At 35.0% G+C, this 22,887-nt stretch overlaps 1 protein-coding gene across 1 annotated transcript in view; it reads right to left on the bottom strand.

The window, feature by feature from the left end:
• JAG1 (jagged canonical Notch ligand 1) overlaps nucleotides 1-21,066 on the bottom strand; it is a 55,972-nt gene extending 34,906 nt beyond the window's left edge. Inside the window, exons 1-3 of the mRNA XM_053712148.1 lie at nucleotides 20,664-21,066; nucleotides 19,855-20,160; nucleotides 5,295-5,346 (exon numbers count right to left, since the gene is read on the bottom strand). Coding sequence (XP_053568123.1) covers nucleotides 5,295-5,346; nucleotides 19,855-20,160; nucleotides 20,664-20,741 — 436 coding nt within the window. The 5' untranslated portion in view covers nucleotides 20,742-21,066. The remainder of the gene's footprint in view (nucleotides 1-5,294; nucleotides 5,347-19,854; nucleotides 20,161-20,663) is intronic.
• Nucleotides 21,067-22,887: the final 1,821 nt, after the last annotated feature.

Raw genomic sequence — 22,887 nt, 5'->3', positions numbered from 1 at the left:
CTAATGCAATCAACACTTCTTTCAGTAAAGAACGAATAAACTCCATCTTAAACAAATATGAAGATTTATCAGTGTCAATATCTGAGGCAGAATCTTCTGATCCAGATAGATCCTCATCAGAGATAGATAAGTCAGAATGATTGCGGTCATTTAAAAATTCATCTGATTTATTAGAAGTTTTAAAAGACCTTTTACGTTTACTAGAAGGAGGTATAACAGACAGAGCCTTCCGAATAGAATTAGAAACAAATTCTTTTACATTAACATCCTGAACATTAGATGTTGACGGAGCAACAACAGGTAATGGATTATTACCAATGGAAATATTATCTGCGTTTGATAGTTTATCATAACAACTAACACAAACTACTACCGGAGGAGCAGTTGGCATAAGTTTACAACAAATGCACTTCGCTTTGGTAGAACCGACATCAGGCAGCGTCTTTCCAGAAGTAGATTCTGATCCAGGGTCAGGTTGTGACATCTTGCAATATGTAATAGAAAAAGCAACATATAAAGCAAAATTATCAAATTCCTTAAATGATAGTTTCAGGAATTGGAAAAAATGCAAACAGAACAAGCCTCTAGAAACCAGAAGCAACTAAAAAGTGAGACTTAAATAATGTAAAAAATCTGGCGCCAAGTATGACGCCCACATATTTTTGGGCGCCAAAAACGTCTGTAACAAACACGAAAGTAAAAAATGACGCAACTATGTGAAAACTTCCGGCGTCAACTACGACGCCGGAAATGACGACATTGACGTCAGACAAACGTATGTCTCGCGCCAAAAATGACGCAATAAATTCTAGCATTTTTTGCACCCGCGAGCCTAACAGCCCGCAATTTAGAGAAAAAAAATTCAATGAAAATTTTAGGTAACAAAAATATTTATTCATATGCATTTTCCCAAAAAATGAAACTGACAGTCTGAAAGAAAAATAAAACTGATTGACCTGAATCATGGCAAATATAGTATAAAACATATATTTAGAACTTTACATATAAAGTGCCAAACCATAGCTGAGAGTGTCATATAAAAATAAGACTTACTTACCCAAAGATACTCATCTACATAAAGCAGATAGCCAAACCAGTACTGAAACAAGAATCAGTAGAGGTAATGGTATATAAGAGTATATCGTCGATCTGAAAAGGGAGGTAGGAGAAGATCTCTACGACCGATAACAGAGAACATATGAAATAGATCCCCTAGAGGAAGACCATGGTATTCAATAGGCAATACTCCCTTCACATCCCGCTGACATTCACTGCACTCTGAGAGGAAAACCGGGCTTCAGCCTGCTGCGAAGCGCATATCAACGTAGAATCTAGCACAAGCTTACTTCACCACCTCCATGGGAGGCAAAGTTTGTATAACTGAATTGTGGGTGTGGTGAGGGGTGTATTTATAGGCATTTTGAGGTTTGGGAAACTTTGCCCCTCCTGGTAGGAATGTATATCCCATACGTCACTAGCTCATGGACTCTTGCCAATTACATGAAAGAAAAGTGTATAGTTTTGCTTATTTTTAAATAACATTGTGCCGTTATTCACTCCTAACCAAGCCCAGAAGTTTTAGATTTATACTAATGTCTACAGACTCTAGCTTGCTCCTGTTTGTATAATGGGTCTTTTTATATGCAGGGAAGGGTCTGCTCTCAGACCCTTTCAATGGGTGTCCCAGTCTAAACTCATCAACAGTGCTAAATTGGGATTTTCACAGTAAGTTTTTAAAAAGGATTTTACACTGGACTTTAGATCAGTATCTGTGCATATTCTTCTTTATATTTATGTCTATTACATGCAGTTATATGAAAATTGGTGCATACTATCCCTTTAAATTTGCTATAGATCCAACCTCCCCATTTCCCAAATTTGTCATTGTGTCTAGCCAATCAGAGCCTCTACCTCAATTGTATTGCAATTTACTTTCAATGGAGACTAAAGTTAGCATGTGTTAACTAATATTTACAAGGCTGAGGTCACTATAGTCTGCTCAAAAAAAAAAAAATTTTTTCACAAACTTACAAGATCTTGTTTTTTTTTTTTTATTTAAAAAAAAAAAAAAAAAAATCACACAAAAGTTTTGAAGAAGAACAAAATAAATAATAATCACGAATATCAACCAGTAATTTTTTTTTTTTTTTTTTTTTTTTTAAAAAGGTTCCGGTTTATAACCATAATGAAGATTTCACAGTTGCCTGGAATATTGTACATATCTGTGATATTTCACTCTGTACCTTATGACTTAAATGATCTGACACAGTCTTACGACCCGCATCAGGCTTTACTTTGAGTGGAAAATTAAAAAATTATCATAAAACATTTAAATTTACTTTGCACTTTGTGAAAAGGTTAACATAGTAACTAGAAACTGAAATAAAGTCTACACACCCCTGTTAAAATGTCAGGTTTCTGTGATGTAAAAAAATGAGACAAAGATAAATCAGAACTTTTTCCACCTTTAATGTGATCTATAAACTGTACAACTCAATTGAAAAACAAACAAATCTTTTAGGTAAAGGAAAATAAAAAACAAAAAAAATATGGTTGCATAAGTGTGAACACCCTTAAACTAATACTTTATTGAAGCACCTTTTGATTTTATTACAGCACTCAGTCTTTGTGGGTATGAGTTTTTAAGCATGGCACATCTTGACTTGGAAAGATTTGCCCACTCCTCTTTGCAAAAACACTCTAAATCTGTCAGAATGTGGGGGCATCTCCTGTGCACAGCCCTCTTCAGATCACCCCACAGATTTTGAATTGGATTCAGGTCTGGGCCATCCCAAAACTTTAATCTTCTTCTGGTGAAGCCATTCCTTTGTTGATTTGGATGTATGCTTTGGGTCGTTGGCATGCTGAACGATGAAGTTCCTCTTCATGCTCAGCTTTCTAGCAGAAGCCTGAAGGTTTTGTGCCAATATTGTCTAGTATTTGGAACTGTTCATTATTCCCTCTACCCTGACTAAGGCCCCAGTTCCAGCTGAAGAAAAACAGCCCCAAAGCATGATGCTGACACCACCATGCTTCACTGTTGGTATGGTGTTCTTTTGGTGATATGCAGTGTTGTTTTTGCGCCAAACATCTCTTTTGGAATTATGGCCAAAAAGTTCAACTTTAGTTTCATCAGACCAGAACACCTTTTGCAACATGCTTTTGTGAAACTTCAGATGTGTTTTTGCTAAATTTAGCCGGGCTTTGATGTTTTTTTTTGTAAGAAAAGGCTTCCGTCTTGCCGTCTACCCCATAGCCCAGACATATGAAGAAAACGAGCGATTGTTGTCACATGTACCACACAGCCAGTACTTGACAGATATTCCTGCAGCTCCTTTAATGTTGCTGTAGGCCTCTTGGCAGCCTCCCAGACCAGTTTTCTTCTCGTCTTTTCATCAATTTTGGAGGGACATCCAGTTCTTGGTAATGTCACTGTTGCACCATATTTTCTTCACTTAATGATGACTTTCTTCACTGTGTTCCATGGTAGATCTAATGCCTTGGAAATTCTTTTGTACCCTTCTCCTGACTGATACCTTTTAACAATGAGATCCCTCTGATGCTTTAGAAGCTCTCTGCGGACCATGGCTTTTGCTGTAGGATGCGACTAACAAAATGTCAGGAAAGACCTACTAGAACAGCTGAACTTTATTTGGGGTTAATCAGAGGCACTTTAAAATGATGACAGGTGTGTACTGACTCCTATTTAACATGATTTTTAATGTGATTGCTTAATTCTGAACACAGCTACATCCCCAGTTATAAAAGGGTGTTCACACTTATGCAACCATATTATTTTAGTTTTTTATTTTCCTTTACCTAAAATATTTCAGTTTGTTTTTCAATTGAGTTGTACAGTTTATAGGTCACATTAAAGGTGGAAAATATTCTGAAATGATATAGATATATATATATATATATATATATATATATATATATATATATATATATATATATATATATATATATATATATAGAATAAGGGATACAGTCTTATTTCCTCTTCATTGTTGCTTATAAAGGGATATTTTAGAGGACACTCAGACTGATATCATATTGGTTTTATTAAAGTAACATTAAACAATAGATTTTTCTTTGCATAAATGTTTTGTAGATGCCGATCTGGTAGTGTTTTTATAACAGTGCAGTTTTTTTGTTTTGTTTTTTTAAGAACATTGTGCTGATTTTCAGACTCTTAACCAAGTCCAAATGCTTTAGGATGTATACACGTGTATACAGACTCCTGCGGGTGTCCCAGAATACATCATAAACAGTGCTAAACTGGGAGCTTCTAAGTAAGTTTTTAAAAGGTTTAATACTGGATTTTTAGATCAGTATCTGCGCATATTCTTCTTTATAGTAGTGTATTACATGCAGTTAAATGAAAATTGGTGTATACTGTCCCTTTAAATCACAATGTAGCATGAAAATTAAAGTGCTATAAAGCTTTAAAACAATAATAATTATGTTATTTCTGTGAAAAATATAAATGTTATAAAAAAAAAAAAAAAAAGTTTTTACACAGATTCTAGAACGGAATCAAAGAAGCTTATCTAAAGCTCTATAGAAGTAAATAAATATTCCACAATAATTATGTTCTTTCTTGGGGAGCTATCGCCTATCAGCAGTGTCTTGTCGAGCTACATTAAATGGAAAGAAACTCACAAAACAAAAACAAAAAAATGGGAGTATGAGATTGTATTTTTACTTGCAAGAGCTAAAATGAAAATTTGACATTGATGAATAAATTGACTTTCTGCATTAAATATTAAAAAAAAAGGGGGGGGGGATCTGTAACTCAAATATATCTATATACTAAAAAAAAAAAAAAAGAGATGGGGGGGGCGACGACGACGACTTAGCACCCTGAACTATATATTGAGACTTAAAGTACCAACCAATAAGTGGGAGGAACAGTTTAAAACTGAAACAGGTCAGCTTCAAAATGAAGTCAAGTTTCTTGTAGCATAAATCACCTTTTTACAAAAGCATACAATGTGCATATTAGATTGAAACATGCTCTAGGGTGTTAAGGCATTCAATCTAAATGCCTCAATCTGTGCAAGTTCTTTACGGAGGAGATTTTTTTGGGGGTAAAGTATTTTAAAACTGTATTAATAGTTTATTTGTACACATAAGATTTTAAATGGGTTTGACAATTGGCTCTTTTCTCCCCCAAACACATCTAAACTTTTCATTCAACTAAAATATTAAATATAATCTATCAATGAAAACAATAGATTTAGCAGAAATTGGTTTTATAAATAAAAAAAAACATTCTAGACTATACATACCATTTGTGTCATTGTTGTAATCCCAAACTTCAATAACCAAAGTGTAAGATCTCTAAGAAGAAGAAAAAAATAAATAAATCTAAAATTAAAAGTTTAGAATTTGAGTTAAAGGGAAGAAAAAAAAAATAAAAAAAAATTAAAAATAAAAATACAGCACAAATAGAGGTGACAATGCAAGTAAGTTTATCCCCTAGTGTTTACATACTTGCCCTAAATAGGAAGAAGATTATACTTGAATCAAACGTGATCCTCTTTTTCCCCACTAAGCTACATTATCCAGCCTGATTCAGCAGAGACCTTTCACCCTAAATTACTCATCTTTGTCAACATTATTGAGCCTCATGTATTTAACCATGAAGAACAATCCTTAAACTTTCCTAAATTTATAGCGATTTAAGAATCATTCCAAACTGGGCTAAAAAAACAAACAAAAAAAAACAGCAATATGTATACACATAGTCTCTACAAACAGAAAATACGAAGCAAAGTCTCGTGAGACTTTCTAGTTTTTCAGCACCTCTTTGAAAGCTTTGTCTGCATCAGACCATCATTGCTCCCACCAGTATCAGGTAACAAGAACAGAACTGATGAAGTTTAAGGAGGTTGTAGAGAGGAAGGGCTCTTTAATACAAAGCCTAGGTCCCCGAGCATTCAAAACCTTAGGGCAAAGCTATGTGTCACATTTATAGGCTTGCTAATCTGCCCATGAGATCTCTAACATTCCAGTAATAATCATAAGCATCGCCTGCTTAAAACATACTCCTAGCTGGACGGATGCCAGCTATTATATCTAACCACCTTTTATCTTTTTCCACCAGAAAACCAAGGAAAGCAAAATCTCTCAGCTCGTTCTAGTCTTGGTAACTAAGTCACAACTTTAATAATAATAAATATTATTATTTACACAAGACCATGTGGAAATCAGCATTGCTATTTATTCTGCACAGAGCAAGTCAGAGCCCCAGTACCTAGCTCCAACCTTATGTTATTTGGCTCAAATATGGTGCCAGCTGTAGATCTCGAACCATGTGGGAAAACAAAATAGAAAGTGGTAATTAAACATAACTAGACTAACCAGAAGCATATAACATTTAGGAATAAAAAGGGTAAAACACCTTGAAGGTGTAGGCAAAAAGAGAGCGAACATCAAAAGTCCACAAAAAATTTACTTTGAATAACTTGACAGAGCTTGTAGGCTTTGAAGGAAAACCCTTCTTTGTAAGGCTCTGATTTGGAAAACAGCCTAAATATGTTTCATATTCAAAAGAGCAGGTTTCCATTTTGTTCACAGATAACTGTGGGAAAATGCTAAGAAAAGTAAGCAAATGTGGGCAAGTTTAGACATGCCCATAACCTTCAATACAAAGGCTATCAGCCAAGACCCATTATCATGGTATATTGTTATTTTCACTAACAAATGTGCACTATTTAAAGAATGTAATATTGTATGAGGCTTCCTGCCCCTGATAGGAAGAAATCTATTACAAAATATATAAAATATGCTAAACCTTTTTAACAGGTTTATAGATTACTGGATTCATCTTTGCCACACCTATGCTCTCACTTTCACACAAACCGATAAGTGTGGTAACACAGTTAACCTAAAGGCTGAATGCGATGGAAAAAAAAAGTAATGTCTTGCAGTAGGCAATAAAAATATTATCTAACATGATATACACTTAGATACATAAAGTTATACAACTAGTACAAGTATTACATAATATTTCAACATCATTTCTCATGAATATATCCTACTGCATAATACAATGGGTTTCTTTTTCTGCAGATCATAAAAGGGACAAGTTACCTAATACATTAGTTTCACATAAAGTATTAAAATTGTTTTTTTAATTGATGCTACTGAGCTGAATACAATCTTCACTAATAGAGCTTTGTGAGGTCTACCTATCAGCCAGTGATCATGAAGACCTATGTATGGGATAGTCCTCGTCCAGCTTCAGTTAACCTTTAAACAAATTAGAATATCATATATAATATAAATATATACATAACAAAACATAAAATCTATTTATTAGAGGGGTAGACAAATATCACTATTTACTAATCAGGGGTTAAAAGCTATTAGTCCTGAGGAAAAGTGATAACTCAACGCCTCTGGCCGCCCAAAGCACAGCGTTCTTCTCGGGTGACGTTTCCACCTCTAAACCTATAGCCGCGAGTGTCAACTGACAGTGTTCTGTATCCACGCACAGCTATTGGTTTAGAGGTGGATAAGTCACCTGATTGGAGAAGAGCGCTGTGCCATGGGCAGCCAGAGATTCAGTAGCGCTGGGTACAGTGATAGGGGTATACAATGACAAAGATTTGTGATAAAATACAAAACCAAACAAATCCAGCACAGGAGGAACAGGGCCCTGCTCCGGAGAGCTCACAGTCCACAGGAGCATTTTAATTTAAAAAATGAACATTTTTGCTATATACTTCAATTGGCAAAAATGCCTCTTTAGTTAAAGGGATACTAAACCCAAATTTTTTCTCTTTCATGGTTAAGATAATAAATGCAACTTTAAGCAACTTTCTTATTTACTCCTATTATCAATTTTTCTTTGTTCTCTTGCTATCTTTATTTAAAAAAGCAAGAATATAAGCTTAAGAGGACGGCCCAATTATTGGTTCAGCACTTGCTAATTGGTGTGCTACATTAAGCCACCAATTAGGAAGCAAAAATGGGCCGTCTTAAGCTTACGATCCTGGCTTTTAAAATAAAGATAGCAAGAGAACAAATAAAATTGATAATAGGAGTAAATTAGAAAGTTGCTTAAAATTGCATGCTCTACCCGAATCATGAAATAACTAAAATTAGGTCTAGTATCCCTTTAAAGTTATATCTGGTTTTCTGCAGCATACGCACGTATCCTGTGAGGGCCTGTGCACCAGTATTTAAACACCATGCTTTCCCAGAGAGCTGGCGGTGGGGTGAATTGCTTCTGAAGACATAATTTGTGTCATACAAACCACTGCTGAGAAGATGTGGTGTTTGAATACAGGTGCACAGGATATATGCGTATGCTGCAGAAACACAGACAAATGTTTGCAAATGGAAGTATATTGCAAATATGCTTCCATTTCAAATTGAAATGCATGTCTCATTTCTTTACCTTTCTATCCCTTTAAGATATAATGAATGCCTGGCCTGTTAAGTTTCCAGAGGATGGGACTTGGGAAACGCTGCTGTCATATCTGCCAGTGAATGTTCATTAAAGGGACATTTTTGTTATGTAATGAGGTAAAATTGTAAAGTTGTTTTTTTGTTTTGTTTTTTCTCCGTCTATTATCAAATTTGCTTATTTACTTGGTAATCTTTTGCTGAAGGAGCAGCAGTGCACACTCGGAGCTAGCTGAACATATCTAGTGAGCTAATTACAAAAGCCAAATGTGTGCAGCCAACAATCAGCAGCTAGCTACCAATAGTGCAATTCTTAAAGTGTCTTAAAATTACAAGATCAATCTGAATCATGCAAATTTACTTTTGCTTTCACGATCCCTTTTTTCAAATTCCAATAAATGGAAATAAAGCACTATTTCGCTTACTTTTGATGTAAAATAGCTGCGAAAACTACTTTTTCCATAGACCCTAGAGACAACAAACTGCATTAAACAGCTACATAAAACACAATGATTGCTTAGTGCAGTGCACAAACTCCTTTACTGCTAGCATAATTGGACACAATGAAGGGAAATAAGAAAAACACTCTCAAAGGTTTTAACGGTAGATTATTGCTAATTTGCAAAACTCTGCATATTGTGCTAACAGAGTGAGTTTTAAATACTTTAAATCTATCTATTGGAGAGCAATTTAAAAAAAAAAAAAAAAAAAAAAAAAAAAAAAAAAAAAAAAGAGACCCTTTAAAGGGAGTCAACACAAAAAATGCTCTTGTTTAAAAAGATAGATAATGCCTTTACTACCCATTCCCCAACTTTGCACAACCAACCTGGTTATATTAATATACTTTATAACCTTTAAAACTCTAAATTTCTGTTGGTTTCTAAGTCACTAAAGACAGACCCATGATCACATGCTTTTGTATTAGCTTTTCACAACAGGGGGGTGCTAGTTCATGTGAACCATATAGATAACACTGTGCTCACACCCATGGGTTCTAACAACACAGCACTAATTGGCTTAAATGCAAGTCAATAGATAATATATATAGTCATGTGATCAGGAGGCTGTCAGAAAAGGCTTAGATACAAGGTAATCACAGAGATAAAAACCGTGTTTTCTGTGCAAAACTGGGGAATAGGTAATAAAGGGATTATCTATATTTTTAAACAATAATTTTTTTTAGTTTGATTGTCCCTTTAAGTAAGAAGTCTTTACAGTGCCCTGCTTAGGTGCTTTGTAATTATTTTCACTAATGAAGAATCATAAAAGGGACGTGAAACCCAAAATATTTATTTCATAATTAGAATAGAGCATACAATTTTAAAACAACTTTCTAACATACTTCTATGATCAAATATGCCTCATTCTCTTGGATGAGACGTAATGACTAACTAGCTGAGCACAGTGGATGAGGTGAGCCAATAAAAAGGAGGCATATATGTGCCACCACTAATCAGCAGTAAGTTCCCAGTAGTGCATTGCTGATCCTGAGCCTACCTAGATATGCTTTTTTTTTTTTTTTTTTTTTAACCAAATAAAAAAGGATACAAAGAGAACAAAGCAAAATAAGATAATAGAAGTAAATTGGAAAGTTGCTTATAAGTGCATGCTATCTGAATCATGGAAGAAAAATTGTGTTTCCTGTCCCTTTATTGAAAGTGTGTAACATTATCAGCGTTGTTTACAGAAAATGAAGTGGCTGAGTGGGGGCTGTGCAACATTTTCCAATATATAATTTTCTGATATCCAAAGCACAAATTACATAATTTAACATAACAATTAAATATATTTAAAATATTAGCTTACTTTAGCTTAATACTGGTTAAAAAGGTCCTGTTAAGAACAAGGATTATATATTTTAAATCACTACGACATGGCGAGCGATTCAGTCCTCTAGTGAGTATACGTTGTGGTTGATGCTTGAACCTGGCAGCAAAATAATGCAGTATAAAGAGGAATCCATTCACAATAATACTGGGAACTGTTCATTTAATAATGGGTGACTGCACAACCTCATCCAGTCATATCATTCTGGTTTACAGAACAGCTCTGGAATGAAGACAACCAGCAGGTTTTAATGTTCCCATGACCATAGATGACCCCTGATCATCCCTCAATATACATTGAACCCAAATAATAAAACTACACAGTCAACTTATTTAAATGAGAGCTTACATGTAGTGTCAAAGATCAGCTGTGTACAGATAATGTCACACCTAATTAGCCACTAGAGGTCTGACCCCGAGACAAAATGATAATCCCCTCTAGGCATAAGGAAAAACAAACTATGTGAGGAGATAATAATAATAATAATAATAATAATAATAATAATAATAATAATAAATAGTGTTTGAGAATTAACAACACAAAAGTTTGCATACCTCTGTAGTCATTGTATATTTTTTTTGTTTTAGCTGTATAATAGTAAAAAAAATTCTCATCTTATGCCAGCAGAATATGAATTTAAAACAAATAAATCAAACATTTTGCTCTTAGCTCTAGTCTATAAAATTTACAAAAAATAAATAACACACATCTCAGAGGCAGAGCTATTCATTGTAAGGGGAGATTTTTTTAAAAGAAAAAAAAATGAAATATTCTGACAAGAGCCAACATTTCTACTCATATGACTTTCAATTGCTTGCTCACCCTTATATAAATACATTTTACAATTAATGTCAATAGATAAGTATAGTAAATAATTATATTGTTGCCATAGAGACTGACCGAAGATAACTTTTTATATTGAGAAAATATAGATGTAAATAGGTACCAAACAAAGCTTTCCAGCAGCCTGGTTAGTAAATTGCTGACCTGATGGAAAAATCAAGCTTTCACACAATTCCTAGAGAAACAAAACGCGATGAGCAATACCATTATTTACTGATGGGGCAGCAAATAAAGCTGCTTAGTCAACTAATAGCACATGGGCATCGCATTGTCAAATTTCACTTTGATCAAAGTGTGGGCCATTTCTACTGGTGAACATATGTGATAACATCCAGACTTTAGTGTATGCTTGACTGTCATACTGAGCAATGCAATCAGTATTAACCCTTTAAGGACACAGCTTTCAGTTTGCTCAATTGTTTTATGACGGAAAAATTCTGTCATATGTCCTTAAGAGGTTAATAGCATTACAGCCACACAAAATAATGGATAAAAATAATTCTATTACCAATTATTGAGATTTTTTTTTTTTGCTTCTGGATAGCCAAAACCACAAAACTAGTAACTGAATTTATGAACTCTTCTCTGTCATATAACTGGTCTCATCTTGCCAAAAGATGAAGGGCACAAAAGTGCCGCTGTCCAAACTATGTGAGCATTGCATCCAATAAACCAGGCTGATTTCTGATCTGGCAAGCCTACTGGAATAATGAGCATCCTGTGAGTACATAATATGCTGAAGTTGCCATTGTGTGAAGTAAGTCCATGGTTTGTCTGGGAGCCGAGCTCTGCTGAGTCTACTGCTGCTTCCTGTTGCTCGTCCTGTATTAGCATTATTTTTGGATAGGCCCCATTATGTTCTGTAATCCTCATTGCAGTCAGAATGGCCACACTATTGTTCTTGGTTAATATTAGCAGTCACTGCCTGTCTGGGTGGCCAGACTAAAGTATTCTAATCACAAAACTACCATATTAACCAATAAATAAAAAAAACTATCAAAAAAAAAAAAAAAAAGGCAGAGCCAACCATCTCAATAAGTGTAGTTCATTTCAACTATGGAAGACACCAATGTTTAAACAATAATAAAATAATCTTGTATGTTGATGCTGTAAGGTTTTCAACTTGCACATATCCAAATCGTAATAACTCATAAAAGAATGCATAAAAAAAAAATTCAAAGTCCACTTTTATTGCCATCATAAGCATGGCTTACTATTTCACCCATTGGACATTAACCAACTCCTTCAAGAATCCTACCGCTAATTAAATGCACCAGTTACAAAAGGGTTGCAAGGTTAATAGATAGAATACCAGGTACCCAGTCAAGCACAACAGTCAGGTTCACACACAGCAAGCCTGAACAACAGACCATTCTAACTATTTACCTGAAGTGCATAAAACTGGGTTGAGCTGGTAAGGGACTTTGAATGTTTGACTATATTACCAGCCACGTTTTACGATTCCTTTTCTAATCCAAAACAACAATGTTCAAAGATTACAAGAATATATAAAACTACTCTTAACAACCACCTTGTGGAATCAACAATTGATTATTTATATAGTTTCTCATCTATTCAAAACTACTACACATGCACAACATAACTTGGAACATATTTTAAAGTTTTGAATCATTTAATTTCCCTTTTTAAATAAAAACAAACTGCATCTTTACATCTAAAATGTAACAAAGGTTATGTGCAATGCATTAGTTTGAATAAAACAATGCTATTCCAACATCGTTTGTTCCTTCTGCAACAGCTTACTTCTAAAAATGGGTCAAAAGGTTTTAGGACATCAATTCACTGGGGGTCAGGGGATGACAGTATCATTTGTCAACCATTTTAATAAGTAATGCATTACATTCAATAGCTTAACAAACACAGAAGTGGACATACTATTTTATAGCATAAAAATCATCTGAAATATAATGATTATATATATATATATATATATATATATATATATATATGTGTGTGTGTGTGTGTGTGTGTAATACAGATTTACGTGATTTTATAGTTAATTGCTTTTGTTTTACAGTCAATGGACAATACCCTTTTAAAAGGAACACTGAACCCAAATTTTCTCTTTTGTAATTCAGAAAGAGCATGCAATTTTAAGCAACTTTCTAATTTACTCCTATTATCAATATTTCTTTGTTCTTTTGCTATCTTTATTTGAAAAAGAAGGCATCTAAGCTTTTTTTGGGTTCAGTACTCTGGACAGCACTTTTTTTATTGGTGGATGAATTTATCCACCAATCAGCAAGGACAACCCAGGTCGTTCACCAAAAATGGGCCCGCATCTAAACTTACATTCTTGCATTTCAAATAAAGATACCAAGAGAATGAAGAAAATTTTATAATAGGAGTAAATTAGAAAGTTGCTTAAAATTTCATGCTCAATCTGAATCACGAAAGAAAATTTTTGGTTACAGTGTCCCTTTAAGTGTATGTTGAGTACTATAAAATATATCTTAGCTCTCCTACACATATCAAGCAAACACTGTGAAGCATGAAGGAAGATAAGGGTCCTGAATTACAGATAATCTGCAGGCAGTGAAAAACTACATTTTTTTATATTTAAAATACAGGGAAAACAGGCAAATAAAAGCTTTTTTCACTATGAATAATTTAACACTTTATGGGGAACATTGACATGAACGTCCCTTTAAATAATGGCATCCATCACACAATGCTACAAGATGATTTTACAGGCTGCCCATTAAAATAATAACGCTTAACGAGTGTGCCCTTAAGATCACAATGGTATGCACAATTTTATCAAGGGAGGTATTAAAGGGACAGTCTATTACAAAATGTTATAGTTTAGAAAGAGATAATCCCTTTATTACCCATTCCCCAGTTTTTCACAGTCAACATGGTTATATTAATATACTTTTTACCTCTGAGTATCTTGCATTTTAGCCAATTAGTGTTGTGTCCTGCCAAACTCCACGGTAGTGAGCACAATGTTAACTATATGACTCACAGGAATTAGCAGTATCTTGTGAAAAGCAAATAAAAAAGCATGTGATAAGAGGATGTCTGTAGTGGCTTAGAAACAGGTAGAAATGTAGAGGTTACGTCTTATAAAGTATATTATTACAACAATGTTGGTTGTGCAAAGCTGGGGAATGGTAGTAAAAGGTGTTATCTATCTTTTAAAAAAATAATTTTAGTGTAGACTGTCCCTTTAAAAACATATACACTGCAGAATCCAGAAATCTAAAAGATAGTTGGTACAAGGGGGAGAGGGAAAAAAAACGAAGCTTCAGCTTTTTTTTGTGGTGATTATCTCAGGATAGCAAATTCCTTAAAGTGATAAGATTTAAGGAGGGGGGGGGGAAATAATCTTCAAAAGAAGACTCCTTCCTATAAGATAAACTCCGAAACAGACACTGCTATAAATGCTGCATTTAATCTATACAGCCTTTTTATAGTCATATATTACACAGTATAATACAACACATACACACAAACTGCAGTCCAGCATCACAAAAGATGCATGTATAGGGCAAGAAAATTAAAATCTTAATTTCCAAAACCACATATTACAGTATTCACAACAGACCTAAAAAAATAAAAAATGGGATTATTCAAAACTTTATGTGGTTGAGCATTTCAATGACCCTAAATTTCTTTCCATTTATTTCTCAACTATGTCTTGACCTTCTACAGAAATCCCCCCCCCCCCCCCCCATATTCCTTGTTGTGCCTTGGGTTAAATAAACTTTCTGGCAGTAAAGCAGCACATACCAGAATAGCTGCCAACTTGACCTAAACCATGCCTATGGCTATTTGACACCCATATAATATACTAATGAAATCTCCTTACATAATCACACACTAGTGCAATGCACTTATATTTGTAAAATAAAGCATTGTGTCTGAAAAGTACAGTAAAAAAATATTAATAAGGAACTATATTTATACTTCAATACAAAACCCACTGTGTGAAAATATATAATATATCACTTTGAGACTTAACCCCCCCCAAAAGCAAATATATATATATATATATATATATATATACACACACACACACACACACCTTAAGCATATGCTATGACTTCTCAAATGTTATTTGTATTGTACGAATTTGATTATGACCAGTATAATTTGCAATCTAGTCTAAATGGAAGTTTTATATTTTGATACTGTCTGCTTGGCTGGAAAAGTCAAGGGCTTCTGTCAAACACGACAGAATTAAGGAAATATTTAAAGGGACATTAAACACTAAATAAATGCTAGATAGAATGATCGATTAAAAAAGAAAGATTAGAGAGATGTATTTTTTAAAGTTTCGTTAGCCGTTTGAATATTGGCAAAATTAGTGTAAAGTTTTATTGTCTATAAAACAATGGGAGCTGCCATGTTGTAACTTAGGTTACCTTTTCTGCTGTGGACAATTAGGTTATACATAGATTACTAGAGGGTGCAGTCAATGGCAGTGTGGAATATAGCAGTGTTCTGCACTTCCATTTCTAACAGGAACTGAAAAGCTCACAATTTCAGAGTGGAATTACAGGAAAGGGGGACAAAATAAATAATGAAAGTATATTGCAGTTTCTTTTATATATATATATATATGATGTATCATTTTATATTACCATCTCAAAGAGTTTAATGTCCCTTTAATGGGATCATCAACTGACGAAAAAATAATAATGAAGCACAGATCTTAAAGGGACAACACAGCCCAACAATAAAGTGTTGTAATTTAGAAGAGTATTTCATTATTATTGCACTATTAAGTCACTTTAAGAGTGGGAACTTTTTATTAAGTTTTACAGGAAGTAACCATGAGATTAGGATGTAGCCAGCGAAAATAAAATTCTCATTTCCAAACCGCATCCCATTTGGCATGAGACAGCCTAACATATACACTTCAGGGACACAATGACAAGAGGCTGCTGTTCTCTGCTGCAGGTGCAGAAAGTTTGGTGGGTTCAGTGTCCCATGTTTTCTACAGAACAGTCTCCTAGCAACTTTAGCAAACGCAATGACTACATTTATTTACAACCTCCCATCTCCAGACCTATTACTCAGACCAATACGACGGTGAACTTTGTTTTATCCATTACATGAACTAAATGCTGTGAAATACAAAGAAAGCAGGAAACAAAAGAACAATCCAGTTAACACTAATTCTTGACACAGGCCGAGAATGGAAGTTGGTAAGATATATAGCACAGAGCAACTCACAAACTAATCAATATAGAATGTTGTTTTATGGGTTTTTAAGCCTAATATAAAATTTAGTTAAAAAAATAAATAATATAAATGGTTCTGGAGCTACACATATCTATCCAGTGTTCTTTTAAAAAATGGTCTTGTACAGCACGGTGGAGGCTTACAGAGTCCCTGTCTAAAGTGGATTGGAGGATATAAGGAGGGACCTTATCTTGTTACCCAGAATCCCTTGCTGTAGTGCAAACAAAAAATTTGACAGAATATGTAAAAATATCCTGCACAATGAATTATGTTATTCTAAACAAAATAGTACTTGCATTTTTAATACTGGAATGCTCCCCCCCCCCCTTCCCCCACTCCCTTGCAAGAAAGAACCGAGAAACAGAAGAAAGTTTAACACTGAAAGTGTGGTCAGGATCAAACACCTGAGTTTATTTCCTCAAGTTAGAAGGCAAACATCCAAAATGATCCTGTCCTTCAAAAGAAGAAAGGAAGAGAGAAAAGTCAAACGCTACAACAATGAAGGCACTAACATGTGTTGGCTGTACTTCAAATACCACAGATTTTTTTTTTCTTTAATAAAACCTTTTATCCTTTTGATGGAATATTTGATAACAGTCTTATCTCACTTTGAGTAAAACCTGGCTCTTATTCCCCCAACAGAGGGTACTTGTGTAAGCCAAAAGTACTGTGCCAATCTCTCTCTCTACCAAATGAAACTTTATTTCCAGATCTGCAGTTCAGGAAACTGAACTGACAGAGAAAAGAAATATAGAAAGAATTGTGCAGAGTATGCTTAATATATTTTTTTTTATGGATGTTATTTGATCCACTTGTAAATCAGTTTGCTGAATGCAAGCTTCTAGGGGACTGACAGAGAAGCAGGCCTAGAACATTATTGGTTCCATACTAATCTGTGTTACAACAGGGGTGGTCTCGTTATTATATGTGTATTTAAAAAAGAAAAAAAACCCACTCTGGTCCCATTGGGTAAAAACAGGGTTGAAAGCTCGAGCATGGAAACCACTACAAGACAAAAGGGAGATAGCCTATGAGCAATTAGCGTCCCTCAAGGTTAAGCACTGGATGCCCACACACAGGGAGGAGGGATATCCAGTTAATTTAAGTTATAAGGGGGATGGGAATAGATAACTATACAATTATATCAGCATAGTCACATCAAAATGCCTCCTTTTAGCCAGGCTAAGATTACTGCAGGAAAAAAAAGACACTGACCACATTATTATCAGGTTAACGATTACATCATTTTGGAAGAGATGTTCTAGTAAGGCACGATACAGTTGGCAAAATGATTGATTTGCGTACACCTTGTTTCTTAATGAGAACATTTAGCCATTTAAAAAAATAACACATTTATCTATTGTGGATAAAATTAAACATATTGAAAAAGTTTGCCTCATGTATGGGTTATGTTTTCCAAGGTGTAAATATACATTGTGATGATGCACAGAATGGACACGAGCAGAGATAATATACAAAAAGGTATGCAAATATAAATCTGATCTTGATCAAAATGATTTTTTACATCAGTATACAACTCAGATTAAAAACTGGCTTAAAGGGACACTGAACCCAAAATTTTTCTTTTGTGATTCAGATAGAGCATGCAATTTTAAGCAACTTTCTAATTTACTCCTATTATCATTTTCTCTTCGTTCTCTTGCGATCTTTATATGAAAAAGAAGGCAACTAAGCTTTTTTCTTGGTTCAGTACTCTGGACAGCAGTTTGATTGGTGGGTGAATTTATCCACCAATCAGCAAGGACAACCTAGGTTGTTCACCAAAAATGGGCCGGCATCTAAACTTACATTCTTGCATTTCAAATAAAGATACCAAGAGAATAAATAACATTTGATAATAGGAGTAAATTAGAAAGTTGCTTAAAATGTCATGCTCTATCTGAATCACAAAAGAAAAAATTTGAGTTCAGTGTCCCTTTAATAACTCTCAGATCATCTCAGATCATCTCAGATCCCAGGACATACTTGAAAACGAGAGAAATCTCAATGTATCCTTCCTGGTAAAATATTTTCTAAATAAATAAAATCAGATACAGGATACAACTTTCTTAAAAATCTAAATTAATACAACTTGAAAAAAACACCAAACTATGGAACTCCATCACATATTTAACATTACCCTGCGTGTAACATACTACATGCAGATTTAAAAACTAAAACCAACAATATTCACCAATTTAAAGTACCAACTTATCTACAGAACAGATTTGCAATATCTCATTGGCTGTCAAAAAAAAGGGGTTTGCCATATTTTGCAGTCAATGGGTTAAACCAACACTTCTTAAGCTGTGATCCATTTTGTGCAATCAGGGAATCTACAAGCAAACTGATGTAGAAAGTTTCTCTTGGTAAAGTGACATACAGGGAGCAACAGATAACAGCTGTACTTGAATAGTACCAGGGTGTTGGGATTGATTATGATTTTCTGTTGAGAATCTTTTTTTATTTTATTATGGGCATTTCAGTGACATGGTAGGGGTATACAATTTAAAGGATCCCAGGTTTAATTACTTTAAGTATAAATAGTTTCAGAAGCTGATGTAGTGAATCAGGTACAGCTATTCTATTTTGCAGTAGGGTGGTTATATCTCCCAAACACCAAAGCAAAACAGATGATTAATATAAGTGGCACTCCTTGATCCACACGCCCACCTCTGCAACACCTGGCTGGGATCGGAGGACACAGCTGGAAGGGCAGGGCATCAAGGAGTGCACGCAGATTCTACAGGCATGAGGATACAGACTCCAAGCCCATGCCTCCTGGCAGTATGCCAAGTTTATAATCATCAACAAGGAAGAGAAATGGTTAAATAGACAGAAGCATTTACAACCGCATATAACAAACATACTGAAATCAGTACAGGGAGGGGGGTTACTAGAAAACTCAGACCAACCGGACACCGCTAGAGAGGTTTAAATGAGATTAATCTACTTTCAAGCTCGTTATATCTACTGGGCCAGAAAACAACGAACTTATGACCTTTTAATACATTAGGAGGGAGGGTGAATTACATCTCAGAAAGCATCTCCTCTCACTTCCTATAGCATTTCCCCAGTCCCAGGCTTGCAGCATGGAGCAGTGATTGCATGGAAATGAGCAGATCATCATATTCCCAGGCACTCCTCCCTCTCTCTTGGGTCAATGCTAGAGATCACAGTCCAATTCCAGCCTGCATTTCTACATGCAAAAAAACCCTCCCGTTTAAAGGCTTATGACTTGCAAATCTGTATGCATTTAACCCCCTCTCATGGATTCGATCTTACTCAGCAATTAACCTATTACCTCCTAGTAGATCCACACAACTAAAGCTTGTGACATGCAACCCCTAATGCACTTATGTCCTGGATCTCCTGGTTAGTAAAACAAACAAACAATCCTTACCTGTTGATCCAGACATTTATTTAATGCCTAAAATGATCCTGGTTGCAACAAAATTGTGTAGCCAATGATTTCTATGCAAACATATAAGTGATGATGAAAAAAAATACAAATAAAAGTGTTGAGATCACAGTAATCCGCGGACTCACCGGCCAAGCAAAACTAAAAGGGAGCACAATCCTGTTCTTTTCATTATTCCTGTTGTATTTTAAGTTGAAGGAATTCCCTCCTATGACAGGAGTAGATCCGGAGCCGAAGCTACAGGGCCCGCCAGCAGACACCCTGGACTGGTACTCCTTTAAGCAAACTTTAAAGTAAGTATCACACTCATCCCTGGTGCATTTTCTGTCTACAGAGTTTCGGGTTCCATCGCAGCAATTCCCATTCTGCACCTCTCCATTGGGGTTCTGCATAGATAAGATTTCCAACTCGAACTGCCCTGATGCTATAGACACCTGTTACAAAATCAGAAAAAAAGCCCCAGCATATTAAAAGAAAATCAATGATTAGCTGAAAAATAAAATGTATTTGATCAAATGCAATTCTTTATAAAAACAATAAAAAATGCACTTAAATAAAAACCATCCTTTGGAATATACAGTGTTTAAAACACATCTAGTAAATCAACTGCATTTAAGTGCAATATTTGCAAATAAAAAGGTAAATGCCTGAAAAGCAATCAATGCAACGTTTAATAAATAAATTATAAAGTGTTTTCATCTGTGCAGCAGAAATTAGCATTAACTTTTAAAGTAAAAATACAATTAACAGATTCGCCATACAAAGTGTGGAATTGATTTTTAAGGCATTGCCCAAATGCTGGTGTGTAAGTTAAAAATATAGAAATTCAAGGAAGGATATAGTAAAATAAATAAATATTGGAGTTTAAAGATCAGAACATCCTGGTATGCAGGAGCAAAGGTCATTTTTGCATGATCCAAAGTAATATTCAACGTACCTTTACCCGTAAGCATAGTAAAATAATGATAAGCCTGAAGGAAATATCACTTAAGAGGGTTCTCCTTCGTAAAAGCATTGCCTTCTTCTGCAAATGGTGCTCACACACAAACTAAAAGCTGTGACCGCTTCACAGCTCTGATATACTCTGCCGATTTGAGCATGCACGAGTGGAAAACAACACACTTTTCAAGGCTTTTTTTTTTTTTTCTCTGATGTACGCAGATCTTGAATGCAAAAGTAGCCAGCCTCCTTTTATTCTTCTGCTTTTTATTATCTTATTCCTGATCCTTTTCTTTTTTGCAAATCAGCTGCAAGCGTTCGATCAGACAAAACAATAAGAGGGAAGACCTGAAAGCCAGTCTGTGAGCAGAGTGAGTGACTGCTTCATCTATGCTGGCTTGCAGGAGGAGCAAGGGGAAGGGAAGGCATGTGTGTCTCTTTTTAATATTCATTGAGCAGGGTGGTCAGATGGTGCTGGTTACTCCCCTAGCTAATACTCTTGGGGGTTGGAAGAATGACAGCAAGGAAAAAGCTGTCTGTAGGTGAGCAAGACAGGTAGGAAGTTGGGATTAGTTGGCAATAGACAAACTATATGCCAGTCACAACAAGACAGGAAAATAACACACCGTTTTTTTCCCTTAAAACTAGTGCAAACTTGTGCTATGATATTTGAAGCCTAATGAGGAAGAAGCAGAGTCAAACCAAACAGGGAAATACTTGCTGAGTGAGTGGGAATTCAGTGATGTTAGTTTTTTTTTTTCTTTTTATGTCCAGAAGCCAGATTACAGAATTGTTCACAGCAATGAGACAGCTTCCTAAGGGCACTTGTTTCACCACCACAGCAGAGATGTGTCAGAGCTCTTGTCTGTGTGAAAATGGAGGAATTTAAAGGTCTGTTCTTGTATGCAACTCTCATGTGGTATGGCACAAATGTTAAAAAGAAAACATATTTGAGAAAAATGATAACGAGAACTGCAGTCTGAGACTGATTCAACACATTGTGTCACCAAAAAAAATAATCAGGTTTCTACCCCTTTAAAGGGATATGCGACCCATTTTTTTTCTTTCATAATTCAGATAGATCATGCAATTTTAAGCAACTTTCTAATTAACTTCTATTATCAATTTTTCTTTGTTCTCTTGGTATCTTTATTTGAAAAGCAGGAATGTAAGCTTAGGAGCCAGACCATTTTTAGTCCAGCACCTGCATAGCGCTTGCTAATTGGTCGCTAAACAAATCAGCAATCGCTACCCAGGTGCTGAACAAAAATGGTCTGGCTTCTAAGCTTAAAGGATTCCAAAACTTTGCTTTTGTTACTCTATTTAACTACCTAAAATCGATTAACAATAACTTAAGGATTAAAACTTACCTGTTTTTAATTTTAAACGAGTATTTCTTGCATTACAAAAGTACTTACAAAATCCTTGAAATCGCGTCACCCAAGCCAAACCCCCTTTCCCAGTGTATAAATTATAATACAGTCAGTCCAATCACTATGCTCTAGCGTGCATATCATTATCCCTAGCATTCGTCATCGTGCGCATGCGCAAACTATTCCTCCGCTTATCGCATGTGCATATTGGCTATTTGAATACTGGCATAACGCATGCGCATTAAAAAAATTATATCGATTACATCGGTATTCATATCTTTTTAACATCGGTATTAAATGCGTTATATATTGTGTATATGCTCGTTATTACTAGGGGTATTATAGCAGCTAAGCGCGCACATCTTACCTGCTCGAGAACGCTGGAACATCTGAGAAGAGAATGCTCGATTACGGCGGTCTGCAGCTCAAAATGATGGTGACGTATTTTATGACGCGTGAAAAATACAGCGCATGCGCAGTACGTCAGATTACGGCCATATTGTTAACGCAGGTTATCAGGGACTATTGGTTACGGACATCGCAACTAGTAAGTGTGGGTTTGGAAATCTATTAAATTTGTAATAAGAATATACAGAAAACGATACATATTTTATAATTGAAGCATATTGTCAATATGATTATTACATATGTTTTAATTGTTTGAAAGGAACTTTGTTGAAAGGTTTAGTGTCCCTTTAAATTCCTGCTATTCAAATAAATATACCAAGAGAACAAAGTCAAATTGATAATAAGAGTAAATCAGAAAGTTGCTTAACATTGAATTCTGTATCTGAATCATGAAATAAAAAAAATTAGGTTTCATATCCCTTTAAAGTGAAGGTAAAGTTT

Source organism: Bombina bombina, chromosome 4, assembly GCF_027579735.1.
Source record: "Bombina bombina isolate aBomBom1 chromosome 4, aBomBom1.pri, whole genome shotgun sequence".
Lineage (NCBI taxonomy): Eukaryota > Metazoa > Chordata > Amphibia > Anura > Bombinatoridae > Bombina > Bombina bombina.
Note: the sequence above shows the minus strand (reverse complement) of the source record. Positions and strands in the feature narration are given on the sequence as shown.